This window comes from Balaenoptera acutorostrata, chromosome 16 (genome assembly GCF_949987535.1).
Source record: "Balaenoptera acutorostrata chromosome 16, mBalAcu1.1, whole genome shotgun sequence".
In the NCBI taxonomy this organism is placed as follows: Eukaryota; Metazoa; Chordata; class Mammalia; order Artiodactyla; family Balaenopteridae; genus Balaenoptera; species Balaenoptera acutorostrata.
In genome coordinates, this window is record NC_080079.1 from 52,856,857 (window position 1) to 52,872,259 (window position 15,403).

Here is a 15,403-nt window from a genome sequence, read left to right on the forward strand (position 1 = left end):
TCTCTCTGCCTTTCTTCCAGCTGACCCAGCTCTTTTCTGGCTCCCCCAACCCAGGCCCCTCTGTTATAAAGGGCCATTCCACGTGCTGGCACATGCAGGTTATTATGCTAGACATTGAGCTCCTTTTTGCTGCCTTCCCTGGCCCCTCCAAATCGTCCTCTTGGCCTGGGCAGAAGGGACCCATTCACCAGCTAGACAGTGCCGCCTTTGTGAAGCCAGCACGGAGTCCTGCCTCATTCATTTCAGCTCCATCAGATTAAGGACCTGGAATCCAAATGGTGTATGGCTGAAAGCTAAATTAGAAGAGAGTTGCATAACGAAGGGAGGGACGGGGAGCAGAAGGGGGGATGTGAGCTGCAGCTGAGCCTGAGAATAGGTCAGGAGCCAGGCCCTTCCATGTTTTCAGGGGCTGACAAGCCTAGCACCTGTGTGCGTGTGTGTGCACGTATGTGTGTGTGTCCACCTGCTCATGTGTGTTCCCACAAGCGATGGGGAAAGAATGCTGGTTGGGAAGTCATTTGCTGTCATAGAAAGAGCTCCAACTGGGACTAGAGACTGGTTCTGGTTCTGAATTAACCATTAACTAGCTATGTCCCTGGGGCGGGACCACTGGGGTCATCTCAGTTGCCTCTTTTGCAAAGTAAGCATCTTTGCCCCTGGCCTGTGTGAGTCTTGGTCAGAAGAATACATGGTGGATATAGCCTTTGGGGCTGCATTTCCTGTCTCCCATAGAGCACTTAAGCTATGCAAGCACAAGCATCTCCCAAGGCACTGGCTTGAGACAGAGGGGCTTCTGTCTTCTTGTAAGTGGCCCATGACCCACTAAGAGCTGTGCCTTCTATAAATGAGGGCCTGCTACAAGTTACACACTGGCTTATAGTGACAGTTACATCAAGAAACACTATTCCTGGGAATTCTCTGGGGGTCCAGTGGTTAGGATTCTTTGCTTTCACTGCCAAGGCCTAGTCGGGGAACTAAGATCCGACAAGCTGCACAGCGCAACTAAAAAAAAAAAAGAAAGAAAAAAGAAAAAAAGAAAAGGAAAAAAAAAGAAACACTAATCCAGAACAAATTAATTCATTTTCAGGTAAAGAAACCAAGGCTCAGAGTGCTACCATTACTGAACACAAGCTCATGTGCCCCATGCACAGTGAGACTAAACAAACAGTAAACGTCAGTTTGGAGCAGAGAAAGGTTTATCGCAGGCCATGCAAGGAGGAGTGGCTCGTGCCCAAAAAAACCCAAACTCCCCGAAGGGTTTCAGCAAAGCATTTTTAAAGGCAAGGTGAGGGAGGGGCATGGTTGGCTGTTGCAGACTTCTTGGTGTCAGATCCTTTGTTCTTGCAGCATTCCACCTATGTCAGGCCACATGTTCTTGTAAACCTTCAACAAGACAAATGTTATTCTCTTTCTGCAACTTTTTATCTCTTTATGAATGGAAAAGTGTTATACTCTTAAAGGTCAGAGCTTTGAGAATGGGCTATTCTGTATATTTCAGGCTATGGGCAACATTCTTAACTCTAAGCCAAAGCAATAGAATAACAAAGTTAAAGAAACAGATCTAATATGGAGTCAGGTTTGTTCTTCCTTATTACACTACCAGTAATACAGCTAATGTTTATTGAGTGCTCGCTAAGGGCTAGGCACTGTGCTAAATGATCTTATGATGATTCTTACCACAACTGCATAAATTAGATACCATCATCCTTTTCCTTTCACACAAAGAAACTGAGGCTCAAAGCAGTAAAGAATTGGCCTGAGGTCATGCAGTGATTCAAGGATGGAGCTGGAACAGAAGCCCAGTTTCCTACTGCCTGGGCTCCTGGTTAAGCAGCTCATTTTATTCTGTAAATGTTCATTTCCCATGCCCTTCCTCTTGCTGGCCCCCACTTTTATCCAAGCCTAACCACCCCTCAGGGCTGAGCTGACTGTCCACGTGTTCCTGGAAGCCTTCCTTGATAACCCAGTTACCACAGAGTGTTCCCTGCCTTTCCTGATTTCCATCTTGCATTACTGTAACCAGCAACATATGTCAGGTGTTTTTGTTCATGCCTGCAAGATCGCAAAAGACTTCAAGGGAGAAGAGAAAGCAGGACAGGACCAGGAACCAAGGATAGAATTTAGGCTGGCAAAAGAGAGCAGGGTTGTTGCATCCCCAACAGAAGGAGGAAAAGCCAGCAGGAAGTCCCAGGTGGTCCAGTGGTTAGGACTACGCGCTTCCACTGCAGGCGGGCACGGGTTCGATCCCTGGTCAGGGAGCTAAGATCCCACATGCCATGCGGCATGGCCAAAAGAAGGAGAAAAAGCCAGAGAGGTGGGAATGGGCAGGGCTGGCTTTCTGGTTTGGGGAGGAGAAGGTACAGGTGGGAAGCACTGAGAAAATCACATTGGCTGAATCGGAAGAGAGGAAGGAATGGGAACCAATATTTCCTGAAAGCCAATATTGTCCAAACAGGCCTGGCACAGGTATTTTGTGTGTATACCGGGGCCCCAGGTATCTGCCTTGGTCACACCTCACTGGTGTAGGTTTGTCTAGGTGCATGGGCTGAGGAACCTTCTGGAAAAGCCATAGGAGCCAGGTAGGGTTTGGCGGGCCAAAGAGCAAAGCCTTGGAGTCAAACGTGAAGAATAAATGAGTGAAAGGTAGTGTCTATGGTGGGATGAGGTTGAGGGTAGGGAACAATCAGTAAAAACCAACAGAAGATTTGAGCTTCTCTAAAAGCTCTGGGAGGGCTTCCCTGGTGGCGCAGTGGTTGAGAATCTGCCTGCCAATGCAGGGGACACGGGTTCGAGCCCTGGTCTGGGAAGATCCCACATGCCGCGGAGCAACTGGGCCCGTGAGCCACAACTACTGAGCCTGCGCGTCTGGGGCTTGTGCTCCGCAACAAGAGAGGCCGCGAGAGTGAGAGGCCCGCACACCGCGATGAAGAGTGGCCCCTGCTCGGCGCAACTAGAGAAAGCCCTCGCACAGAAACAAAGACCTGACACAGCCAAAAATAAATAAAATAAAAAAAAAAAAAAGCTCTGGGAGATCCTGCTCTGAGACCCTCCTTGGAGTGAGATAACTTGAGGGGAGGGGCACGCTCCGCCCTCAGGCCAAGACCCCTCATGCCTTTGGCATTGGTGGTAATGCCCTGGAGGCTCAGATGGCAGTGGTCTGAGACTCGGTGCCACAGGGTACTCCAGGAGGCAGCTGTTTGCCCGGCGGGCTGGGAGCCTTCCTGAGTCCATGGGAGACACCTCTGCGGTTGCCCCCAAATTGCTGAATCTTCCCAGCTCCTTCGTGAGCAGGTACTTGGAAGTGCCCGTGGAACTGGGTACTTACTACTCCCAAGAAAGCTTCTGTTCCCACAGGCTGTCAAGGTCTGAGAAACTTGGGCTGTTTAATTTTCATAAACACCCTGAGTAGAGTAACATTACTTCCCTTTGGCAGATGAGGACACAGAGGCCACGAGAGACCGTGTGACTTATCCGACGTCACAGCCTGCAAATGGAAGAGCTGGGATTTGAACCCAGCTGGCCTGGCCCAGCGCTTGGGCTCCTTCTAATGCCTCCACCGCCTTCATCTCAACGCCTTTTCACTATAAGACAGCGTCCCTGGAGAGGATTTCCAGTGGCCCTTATTAGAGGCCAGCGTTCTGTCTTCATCTCTTTTGAGCCCAGGCACCCTGTGGGGTCTGTGCAGCCGCAGCCTGGCCGGCGTAGGGCAGTCCAGCAGCCGCTTGCCCCTGGGTGGCTGCCCGCTTCCTGCCATGCCCTGTGTGCTCTGGGCCTGAGGCTGTGGCTCTGGAAGGGGATCCCCCACCCCCATCTGCAGGACTGGGTGATTCCAGGAAGCAATAAGCCGCTGAGTGCTGTGGCCAGGGCTCCCCTCCCTAATCCCCAGCCTGTCCGCGATTATCCGATGGCTTCAGCTGGGGGTGTGGGCAGCCGATGAGCCGGTGGGCAGCTGCTGGGTTTGCTGGGCCGGCAGGACAGAGCAGTCAGGTTCAGGCCCCTGCCTGGGCTACAGAGGAGCCAGGAGCCATGAGGGTGGCGGTGGGCATTCTCTGGCTCCTGGCCCTCGGAGGGCCCCCGCAGGCCCGGGCCGCCTGCCCTTCTCAGTGCAGCTGCAGCCTCCACGTCCTGGGCGATGGCAGCAAAGCCAGGTATGGTACCAGGTGTGCGGGGTGGGTTGCCCAGCCTCCAAGGCTCCACCAGCTAGGCTGCGCTGGGAGGGGTTGGATGCATGGCCCTAGGACCGTGGCGGGGTGAAACCTCCATCTCCCTGGCCCTCAAGACCCAAGGGTCTCGTGGGGCTTGTCTGGGCTGCATTTTCTTCCGGTCAGCAGGGTGTGGCTCTGCCTCGGGGGTGGAGTGGAAGTACCAGGTACCTTTACACATGGGGCAGGGGTGGGGCACAGGTGTGCCAGCTCCAGAAATCCTTCCTGAGTCTTCCTCCAGGATCCTGTGAGTGGAACCCTCTTTAAGGACACAGGAAGTCTGCCCCTTACCTCTTTCTTTTCCTCTCCTTCCCTCCTGCCCCCTACCATCCTCTATCTCCCCAGCCTCTTCTTTCCCAGGACTCTTCCATTCTCTTGCCACACCTCCTGGGGGTACCCAATCATATCCCAGGTATTTCTTACCACCCCACCCATGATGGGACCACTCGATTCCTCATGCTCTTACCACTTTGGGTCTCCTCTGGCCCAGCCCCCAGGAGCCTCAGCCTTGACCCCTTTCGATGGGCTCTCAGAAAGGCCAGGAGTGCCCACTCCATTGCAAGCAAGGGCCCCTCCATCCTCAGCCTCTTCTTTGACTTTCCTCATCCCCCATCTGAGCTCTGAGAGCACCTCGGTCCTCTCCTCCTCCTCTCCCTGGGACGTTCCCAAGGCTCCTGTGGTTTGTGGACCCTTGCTCTTCCCCCATGGCTCATTCCCTATCTCTCTTTGGCAATCTTTAAACTCTCTTTTCTCTGACCTCTTCAGCCCATCCGTTCATGACCACTGCATTTCCCAACTTACTCAAAAATTTCAGGCCCTGGTTTAGGGTCTTTCCTACCATCTTTCCAGCCTTCTGGAGTTTCATCCTCCCTTTCTCCCCTGTCTTAGACGGCTGCTGGGGAGCCACTGACGGCTTCTGATCAGGACTGATGGCTTCTGATCAGGACAGCAATGTTATCAGTGCGACTCTTTCAATGATCTTAGCGATGGGTGTCAGGCTGATTGGGTGTGAGGGGAGGTAGAGAAAGGTGAGGCACCCCCAAGAAAGGATCCCCCATGTGGTCTGAAGAACAGGAAGAGCTCCATTTTTGGCCCAAATCTGTGATGCTCCAACTCATATGGGTCATCAGAGGTAAGGATCTTCTCCCCAAGGGAAGCCAGGGCTAAGCCCTGAATAGGCCAGGAATAGCCCATGGCTGAGGACAGTGTGAACCAGGGTGACAAAGAGCCTCCCTTACAACCTACAGAGAGCACAGGGCTCAAAGTCACACAGCATCCGTGGCAGAGCTGGTCCTGGAACCCAGAACTTCAGTTCCATTTCAAGAACTCTTCTTACCTGGTGATGCTGCCGTGGGCAAGGACCAGGGAGGGCTTCTGAGAGCAGGTTGACTTTAGGATGGAAAATGAAATTTCAAGGGCAGTTTCCAGGGCCCCTAACATCAGCTAGTGGTTACGCCTCCTCTGAAGCCAGAGCTCTCACCATCAGTTCTACCTGCCCAGAAGTCCCACAGCTGATAGGCACTGGCCCACCTGCATGGAGTGTGAGGAATGAGGGGAATGAGGCCATGAAAGGCTGTTGGGAAACCTGAGATCCCCAGTGGCCAAGGGCACAGGTTGTGCAGTCAGACCGAGTCTCCTTTTGTGTCTCAGACACTTTCCTCACCCCATCTTTAACCAGGGTCTCTCGGAGGGCCCAGCCCTTACATCTGAGCACCTGATGGACCTGCCTGTGTTCCACGCTCCCCTATCATGAACAGAGTGTGTGTACTTGTGGGTCCTGGGGTTTCCTGGGGTGGGGGGTGAGTCTGGGCACCTGGAGAGATGTGTCCCCTTGTCCTTCATGCCTGGTTTGCCCCACCAGGAGCTGTGCGGTTGGCCTGTGCTGGCTCTTATCGGTTTCTTTGATCCTTCCATTGACCGTTTTCTCCTGCTTCCAGCACATGTTTTCCCATCAACTCCCTTCCTCCCACCTACATCCAGACCTTCCTCCCTGCAACACCCAAGCTTCCATTATCACTGAAGGTATCGTTGCCTCCAATGCTTTTTCTTCCTTTGCTGGATTATAAGCTGTATGGGGACAGGGGCTGTGAGTCTGATATTCTTCTGTCACTCAGTAGGGGTTCCATGTATATCTAAAGAATGAATACGAGTGGGCGGAAGTAACTGGGCCTTTTGTGGGCACCATTGACAAAAACAAGCCAAGCCCAGCTGACTTTGAGTACTGCATGCAAGTTAAGCTGAGGGATGCTGGTGGAGCGTGTGTGTGTGTGTGTGTGTGTGTGTGTGTGTGTGTGGTGCCAGGAAGAATGATATGAGCAATGCGTTATGACCTTACAAGAGAACAACCTCTCTTAGCAAAGCTAAACAATATCCCCACCTCACTCCCACCCCACCTCCTTCAGTGCGAGGAGAAACATCCTCCAGATGAAACTGGGGCTGCACAAGGGCTGGGTCCCTCACGCCCAGACTCAAAGTTTTTTTCTCTTGAGAATCTTTCCCTGTTTACCGTATGTGTGTGTGCTGCTCTCAGTGATAGCATTTAACACAGTCCTGCATTGTCGGTTCCTCGAGGGCGGGGACTGCCTCCTGTTATCTCTCTATCTGCTTTAGCGTCAAACTTAATAGAATGAGGTTTAAGAAGTCACTGTTTGGGCAGAAGGAGCATTGGAAGGAGCTGGTAGGACTGACCTGATGTACTTGCAGTGCTGGGATGCAGAAACTTACAACAGTGGTCAAGAGCAATTGGGCTCCTACAGGTGACAGGTGTGCAGAGCTGGTACACACATGAACTCATTTAAACCCCCAAACCACCCTGTGAGGTGGAGTCTACTATTCTGGGGAAACTGAAGAAAATAGAGGTTACATAATAGACTCAAGGATACACAGCCAGCAAGCAAAGAGCCCAGAGGTGAATCCAGCTGTGGGGCTGCAAAATTCCAGCTTTTAAACACCTTGATCATCTCATGGTCCCTCAGTGTCAGGAGAGGCTCGAGGCATCCCGTGTGTGGCTTCCAGTTCTGATGCCATTGCTATATATATATTTTTTTAAATGAAGAAAAGCCAAAGCAGTCACAAAAACTGAGCTATAATTTAACAAAGGAACCCTTTTAACTCATAGATGCAATGCTGCAGTGCACAAAATGATCTCAGGATTTATAAATACTATTCATTCTTAGTGCACTGCAGGTGGTGTAGGCTGTAAGGGGACATAGTAGTTCAAGCTTGAGGTCCTTCAGGCCAGTGACCGAGACCAAACGGCCCTCCTGGGACACTTGTGAGAGGCTCTGCAAGCAATAAGCTCCCAAAGAGAAAACAGAAGGAATCTTGTTACTAGCCCACCTCCAGGGCACACCGCAGTCTGGGTTTGGTGTCCTATGAGGCCGTGCGCACCAGGGGGTCTCTTGAAAGGAGGTAAATTAAGGGGGAATCTCCGACCCCACAGGACCTTTGCTCAAATACTCCCATTTCTGTAAGCAGGACAGTGGTGTGCAACGACCCTGACATGACCCTGCCCCCAGCATCTGTCCCTCTGGACACCTCCAGCCTGCGCCTGGAGCGGACGGCCATTCGCAGGGTGCCCGGGGAGGCCTTCAAGCCGCTGGGCCGCCTGGAGCAGCTGTGGCTGCCCTACAACGCGCTCTGCGAGCTCAACGCTCTGATGCTTAGGGGCCTGCGCCGCCTGCGCGAGCTGCGCATGCCCGGGAACCGCCTGGCCACCTTCCCCTGGGCGGCGCTCAAGGACGCCCCCAAGCTGCGGCTTCTGGACCTGCAGGCCAACCGCCTCTCGGCTGTGCCCCCGGAGGCCGCGCGCTTCTTGGGGAACCTCACCTTCCTTGACCTCTCCAGCAACCAGCTGCTGAGGCTGCCCGAGGAGTTGCTCGCCACTTGGACTCACCTGCAGACGGGACCCTTCCTTCCCGGCCACCACGCCAAGCTGGTCCTAGGTAAGAGATGGCATCCTTCACTTGGAACCACTTTAGTGAGACTTGGGGGTCTTAGGCACGTTTATTAACGCCTCTCTGAGTCTCAGTTCTTTACCTGGAAACTCACACTTGCCTTCTGGGTTTGAGTAAAGATTGAATGAGAGGCACACATTGGTAGGTAGGTTTAGGAGCTCAAGCTCCCAGCCAGACTGCTGCAGTTCAGACCTCAGCTCTGCCCCTTTTCCCTGTCCCATGAGGGATTGGGAATCATGGTGAGGCCCTGGCAGAAAGTGGGTGATGGGGAGTGGGTGGGCAATGTCAGAAGAGAGGCCTTCTGGCAGGTGTCCCTGGAGCATGCCTTGGCTCATGTGAGGTCCAGCCCTGGGAGCTGGAGCAATCTTAGAGCAGTTTGGGGCAGCTCCTGCCCTGAGGCCTGGGAGAGTCTCTCAAGGAGGGACTATTTAGACCCCTCACTTCCTGGATGTGGGGCAGGGAACAGCAAAGCCCATTCCAGCTCCGTCCACCCTGCAGACTTTCTCACCTGATAAAGGACATTGTATAGGGTAGTACTTACATGGAAAGGCATTGTTTATTTGAAAATCAACTTTGAATGTCCTATATATATATATATATATATATATATATATATATATTTATATTTTATGCCCTCTTCTGATTATAATTCCTTCTCCCCCTCCTAAAAGGTAGCCACTGTTATGTTTATTTGCATGTTCTCTATCGTTTACATTTACATACACACGCATATACAAACATACATGCACATAGAAATTTTAGCTGTGTGTTTTGCACAAAATTTCATCATATCATATGTATCAACTAGCACTTTTTTTGCCCCACAATATGTCTTGGAGATCTTTGTAAGTTACTACAAACGGATCAACTTCATTTTTTAAAACTCTGGCATAATATTCCATTATACAGTTATACTACAGTTTATTTAGCCATTCCTCCTTTTATGGACCTTTAAATTGTTTCCATTATTTTGTTAACACCTGTGATGCCACAGAGAACATTCTTGACAATGCATCCTCGTGCACCGAGACAAATGTTTCTCTAGAATAGGAACTGAGAAGTGGAATTGCTGGGTCATGGAATGTGCACGTTGGATGTTTTAATTTTTTTTTTTAAATTTTTATTTATTTATGGCTGTGTCGGGTCTTCGTTTCTGTGTGAGGGCTTTCTCTAGTTGCGGCAAGTGGGGGCCACTCTTCATCGCGGTGCGCGGGCCTCTCACTATCGCGGCCTCTCTTGTTGTGGAGCACAGGCTCCAGACGCTCAGGCTCAGTAGTTGTGGCTCACGGGCCCAGTTGCTCTGCGGCATGTGGGATCTTCCCAGACCAGGGCTCGAACCCGTGTCCCCTGCATTAGCAGGCAGACTCTCAACCACTGCGCCACCAGGGAAGCCCGGATGTTTTAATATTAATCATAGTCTCTAAAGTGCCAGTTCTTACCCCCCACCAGTAGTGTGCACCACCACCCGTGCTTGTGTCCACTCTGCAAGCTTATCTGAATGCCAGCCCATGTGTGGGCTCCATTCTAGGTGCTGCGGATACAGCAGTGAACAAGATGGATGAACATCTATTCCCTCATGAAGCTAACAATTAAAGTGGTCAGAATGTTTAACTTTTGCCAGTCTGACTGGTGAAAGTTTCATCGTCCTTTAACTTTGCCATTTGCGTTAATTCTTTGGGGATTCTGTGTGAAGTCAGATAGCTCACCACCAGAGCTGGGCAGTGATGACTCTTGGGGTGCAGATGCTTCATGAAATGCATTTAACCAGTGACACAAGGTAGCAGTCACCTGGATGGGATGGGGGTGGGGAGTAGGAGAGGAGCTGGCGCCTTCCCAGCTAGTGCTCTAAAAGACACGAGAGTCATGGATATACAAGCAGGTCTGAATCCACCTTCCCCAACCCTTGACATTTCCGTTTCCAGATATGTCAAATACATGTATGTAAATATAAAATATGCTATTGATTAGATGCTATCAAATTTAATAACAATCTGTGGAGGATAGAAAGGACATCACATTAAATGCATTCATTTTGTATTTAGAAATGCAAACATATGAAAAGGAACTGTGTCTTAGAATTGAGGACCCACAATACTTCTCTATATGTTGAAGTTTCTTTGACAGGGTAGGTGCAGTGACCTGCTTTCACTCTATAAAAGTGTTCAATTTTAAAGTAAAGAGGGCTGGGAATATAACATAAGATTTGATTCCCTGTCATCCTCACTCTTGTCTTTTTGAGCCTGTGTCAAAGGGACCATGGCTCAGAACAGCCACACTCTTTGCTGGGGTGATGCTGAAAGTGCCACTTATACTGGGAGGGCAGGGGTCAGGAATTCCCTGGAGGTCCAGTGGTTAGGACTCCAGGCTTCCACTGCAGGGGGCCTGGGTTCGATCAGGGAACTAAGATCCTGCAAGCTGCAAGGCGAGGCCAAAAAAAAAAGGGGGGGGGGGTGGGTTGGGGTCATGAAGCATGTCTAGAAATGGATGGATTCTGGCATATTGCAGTTATTGCAGAAATACCCACTGCCTGGACGGTAGCCTGAGAGGATCAGTCCAAGAGTGGCAGCAGTAACTGCCAATTTTGTCGGCATGCTGTATGGCTTACCCAGTGCTTAATATCATTTATCTTTATTTATGCTTATAGCCACCCAGAAAGGGGAGTAATGCTGTCACTCTAGATGAAGAACCAGGCTTAAGGTTGTAGTGAAGCAAGGAGCTGGGTCTGGAGGCCAGTTCTGCTGACCCTGAGCTCACAACGTGCCTTGTCCTCCCTGGGGGAGAAGGGGGGCTGGGCCTGGGGATCTGAATATCTAGGGCTCACCTCCTGCCCTGCCTTTCACCCCCGCAGGGCTGCAGGACAACCCCTGGGTGTGTGACTGCCGGCTCTATGACCTGGTCCGTCTTCTGGAAGGCTGGGCCCCAAACCTGGCCTTCATAGAGGCCAGGCTGAGGTGTGCCAGCCCGCGCAGCCTGGCCGGAGTGGCCTTCAGCCAGCTGGAACTGAGGAAGTGCCAGAGTCCGGAGCTCCGTCCGGGGGCGGCCAGCATCAGCTCCCCCTTGGGCAGTGCAGTATTGCTACGCTGTGGGGCCTCCGGGGTCCCTGGGCCGGAAATGAGCTGGAGTAGGGCCAACGGGCACCCACTCAACGGCACAGGTGTGTGAGCTCCGGGGACGGCTGTACTGAGATCCAGACTGGGGCGGGTGGGTCATCATCCCACATGGGGGGGAATGGGGCTTCAGGTGTGCCAGGGAGAGGGAGGTAAGCTAAGCAAGGCTCTTTACTCCCATCCTGTCTGAGTGGAGCTGGGGGACTCCGCCCGGAGGCTGGGCATGGGGACAGTGGCTTCAGTAATAACAATGGATCGCAACCTGTCCTGTCATATTCCACCAGCCACCCTATCAGAGACTTGGGGCCCAGCCTGAGAGGAGCAAAACACTGGCTTTTTGGTAGAAGATGCTCTCTTAGTGTATTTAATATTGATAGTAAGGTTCCAAGTTGTAAATATGAAGCCAGCATCAGTAGGAGTAATTAATGCTAGGAGTTACCATCTATTGAGTGCTTCAAGTGTTAAATGTATTACGTACAAGGTGTCACTGAACTTTAAAGAACAAACTGATTATCCTTCTATTTGGGGTATAAGTAAACTGAGGCTAAATGGTTGGTCTGCATCACACAGCTCGTACAAGGAGGAACTGCCTGTGCCCTTTTTGCTGTGTAGGCAGAGGTGGTCCATCCCTGGCACTTGCGGGGGTGGGGGGCGGTTTGCAGGAGTCACAGCCCACCTACATGCAGAAAGAGGGTGAAGGAGGAATAATTTCTTGGCACCTGACCAGAACACCTCCCATCCCTCCCAGTTTCTGTGTTTCCCCCAACTATATTGGCAAGCATTACTCTAGGACTGTGGGCTTGAAATCAGTGTACAAACAAAATTGTGTAAGGAGCTTCACTAATGTAATACAGAAAGTTGGAGATGCTGTGATTGAAGTGGCAGTGGGGCCAGGCAGGGGTGTGCAGAGCACTTCCAGCTGGGCCTCCGCCTCAGGTTCACCCAACCCACCATACTCCCAAAGCATCAGCCTTTCACCCCTGATGGGTCAGCTCTGCAGAACTCAGGCCCTTGAAAGACACAGTTGGAGCATCTCAGATTTAGGAGGCTGATCATTCTTAGACTCTGCCTCAGCCTGTGTCTCCCCAAATTTGAGCCCAGGTGATCTCTATCCCCATGGCTAATCTAAGAAAAGTTCAGTGACGCCCAGTCTGTTCTCGGGATAGCAGGGTGTTTGGCAGAATGTATACAGTCCAGGGGCTGTGAACTCGGCCCTGGAAGGAAGCTTGGGGCAAATGGGCCCGTTCATTCTCCCACACATGCCTCTTCCCCGCAGTGCACCAGGAAGTCTCCAGTGACGGCACGAGCTGGACTCTGCTGGGCCTGCCTGCTGTGTCCCACCTTGACTCTGGAGACTACATCTGCCAGGCCAAGAACTTCCTGGGAGCCTCGGAGACTCTTATCTCCCTGGTCGTCTCTGAGCCCCAGACATCCACGGAACACAGTGGGGGCCCAGCGGTACTGTGGGCAAGGACAGGTGAGGGGGCAGAAGCAGCTGCATACAACAAGATGGTGGCCAGGCATGTCCCCCACATCCCCGAGCCTGCTGTCCCAGCCACTCGGCCCCCTGTGCCCAACACGAAGGAGCAACTGATCCTCCACCCCTTCCACATGCGGGCCCCAGGAGAGCACTTGGATGTGCAGGCAGGACCCCAGGAGGCCCAAAGGGTGAGCTCTCTCAAGGTGGTGGGGGACACTTACCAGAGCGTGACATTGGTGTGGAAGGCCCCCCAGGCTGGGAACACAACTTCCTTCAGCGTCCTCTATGCGGTCTTTGGGCAGCGCGACATGCGGCGGGTGGTTGTGCAGCCTGGGAAGACCAGCGTCACCATCCATGGGCTGGTGCCCAAGATCAAGTACGTGGCGTGTGTCTGCGTGCAGGGCCTGGTGCCCCGGAAGGAGCAGTGTGTCATCTTCTCCACTGACGAGGTGGTGGATGCTGAAGCCACTCAGTGGCTCATCAACGTGGTGGTGATCAGTGTGGCCGCCATCATCGCCCTGCCCCTCACGCTGCTCGTCTGCTGCGGTGCTCTCCAGAGCCGCTGGCGCAAGTGCCACACCAGGGGCTCCGCCGAGGCCACAGGTGCCTACGTCAACCTGGAGCGACTGGGCCACAGTGAGGACGGCTCAGAGGAGCTGTCCCAGCACAGCCTCAGCGAAGCCGACAGGCTCCTCTCTGCCCACTCCAGCCTGGACTCTCAGGCCTTGGGCGTCAGGGCGGGCAGACAGATCAACGAGTACTTCTGCTGAGGGCCGTGCACACAGATGCCTACACGCCTGCTCCTGACCTCTCTTCCTCTTCGCCTCCCACATGCTCACTCTGACACCTGAGTCCATGCTCACCCACTCTTACCTACTTGGGTATCTGCTTACTCATACATTCACACACAACAACAACAGCTAACACTTATATAAGCACTTACTATGTGCCAGAAAGTGTTCTAAGTGCTTTATATACATTAACTCATTGAATTCTTATGACAACACTTTGCAGCAGGCACTGCTCTTCTCCCCGCTTACCTGGAGAAGGAACAGGGTGAGTAAGTAACTTGCCTGTATCAGTCAGTTTTTGCTGTGTAACAAATAAAGGCAAAATTGCAGTGGTATACAGCAACAAGCACTTATTTTCACACAATCCATAGGTCAGTGGGTTGACTGTGGTGGCTCTGCTCCGTGTGTCCTACTTGGGGCTCAGGATGGAGAGCCAGTGGCTACCTGGGGCAGGCTTCTTTCATGGAGATGTCAGATGATATCAGAGAAATGAGCAAAAACATGTGATGCCACTTAAGCTCCTTAACACTGCCATTTCTGCCCATATTCTACCTGCCAAAGCAAGTCTCATGGCCAAAACTAAACTTTAAACAGGGCAGGAAAGGACAGTTCTCCCATGGAGGTAATGGTAGGGCAGGACATATTTTGCTGAGCAGTGATCTAATCTATGTTGCCCACAAGTACACAGCTAGGAAGTGGCAGCTCTAGAATTTGGACCATGCACTTGATTCCAGAGTTGATAGTCCTTGCTACTTTCCTATACTGCATCTTGATTCCATTTATGCTAACTCGTAGGCACTCACACATAATCTCTTTATCCACTTGCCACATTTGTACAGCCACATACATACACATGAGGGTCTCCACAGAGACCCTTACTGTGGACACATGGATTCTAACATTTTTTTCTCCAGGTGCCATTCTGCCTAGAGATAATCATCTGATTTTCAGTAAATTCTAGAGGTTTAGATGATGCCCAGGAGACTACTGCTCATTTGCTCTCAGAATGTCAGGCTGGAGGGATCTGAGAGACCCTCCGTGGCAGGTGGCACAGTACACTCAATGCTGTCTGGCACACAGCCCACCTCTGTCCCCGTGTAGCAGCATTTGTGATTCTAACTGAAACTTACCTGGGTTCCTGAGGGTGTCTCAGAGCCTTCTGGGTCACTCAGTAAGCCACTTCAAAGGAGGATTCCTGTTCAGTGTGCTTAAAGCTGGGAAACCTCTGAGATGTCATCTCTGCACATAGGAGAAGACAAGCGTTCCCAGCAGAAGGGCCAATGTTCTGTCTTGTCTGAAGGAGTGGCTTCTAATGAAGGGAGCATCCAGGCTGTTTGGTGTCAAGGCCTTTGGGTAACAACTGAGGAAATTTGGGGACAGCAAGTGATGCAAGAAAGCTATCTTGCTAGTATCACCTAAGAGACCCCATATTGTCTTGACTCTTTGCTAAATATAAAAACCAGTGTGATGCAGTGATGTCTAAAGTTACTGTACTTCCTCTCACATTTACGAAAGGCCTTACAACAGATGACCTTAGAACTTTTTTTCTTGTTTTCTCTCATTTTGATCTTCACAATAACCTGTTTTGAAGGCTGGGTTATTTGATTTTACAGACAAGAAAACTGAAACCCAAAGAGCTGAATAATTTATAGAGCACAGTGATGGATTTTCTTGGAGGATCCGTGTCTTTGATAATGTTCCGGCCAGGCTGAGGGTCTTTGTTCAGTATTGATCTCTGCAGTGTGACCCACAGCAGTTTTGCTATGGAAATGGATTTTTTTGAGCTACTGAAACCTGGGATCAGAACCATGAAAGCACCAGTGCATGTGAATGTGGGATTTCCATACATGGCTATTTCCTGCCCATC

General features: G+C 51.5%; 1 protein-coding gene across 1 annotated transcript; it reads left to right on the forward strand.

Moving 5' to 3' along the window:
* The first annotated feature begins 4,026 nt into the window (after nucleotides 1-4,026).
* LRIT1 (leucine rich repeat, Ig-like and transmembrane domains 1) lies at nucleotides 4,027-13,515 on the forward strand. The gene is made up of 4 exons (XM_007174577.3): nucleotides 4,027-4,148; nucleotides 7,680-8,146; nucleotides 11,007-11,312; nucleotides 12,542-13,515. The coding sequence occupies exons 1-4, from the start codon at nucleotides 4,027-4,029 to the stop codon at nucleotides 13,513-13,515; spliced, it is 1,869 nt and encodes a 622-aa protein (XP_007174639.2).
* The last annotated feature ends 1,888 nt before the right edge of the window (nucleotides 13,516-15,403 follow it).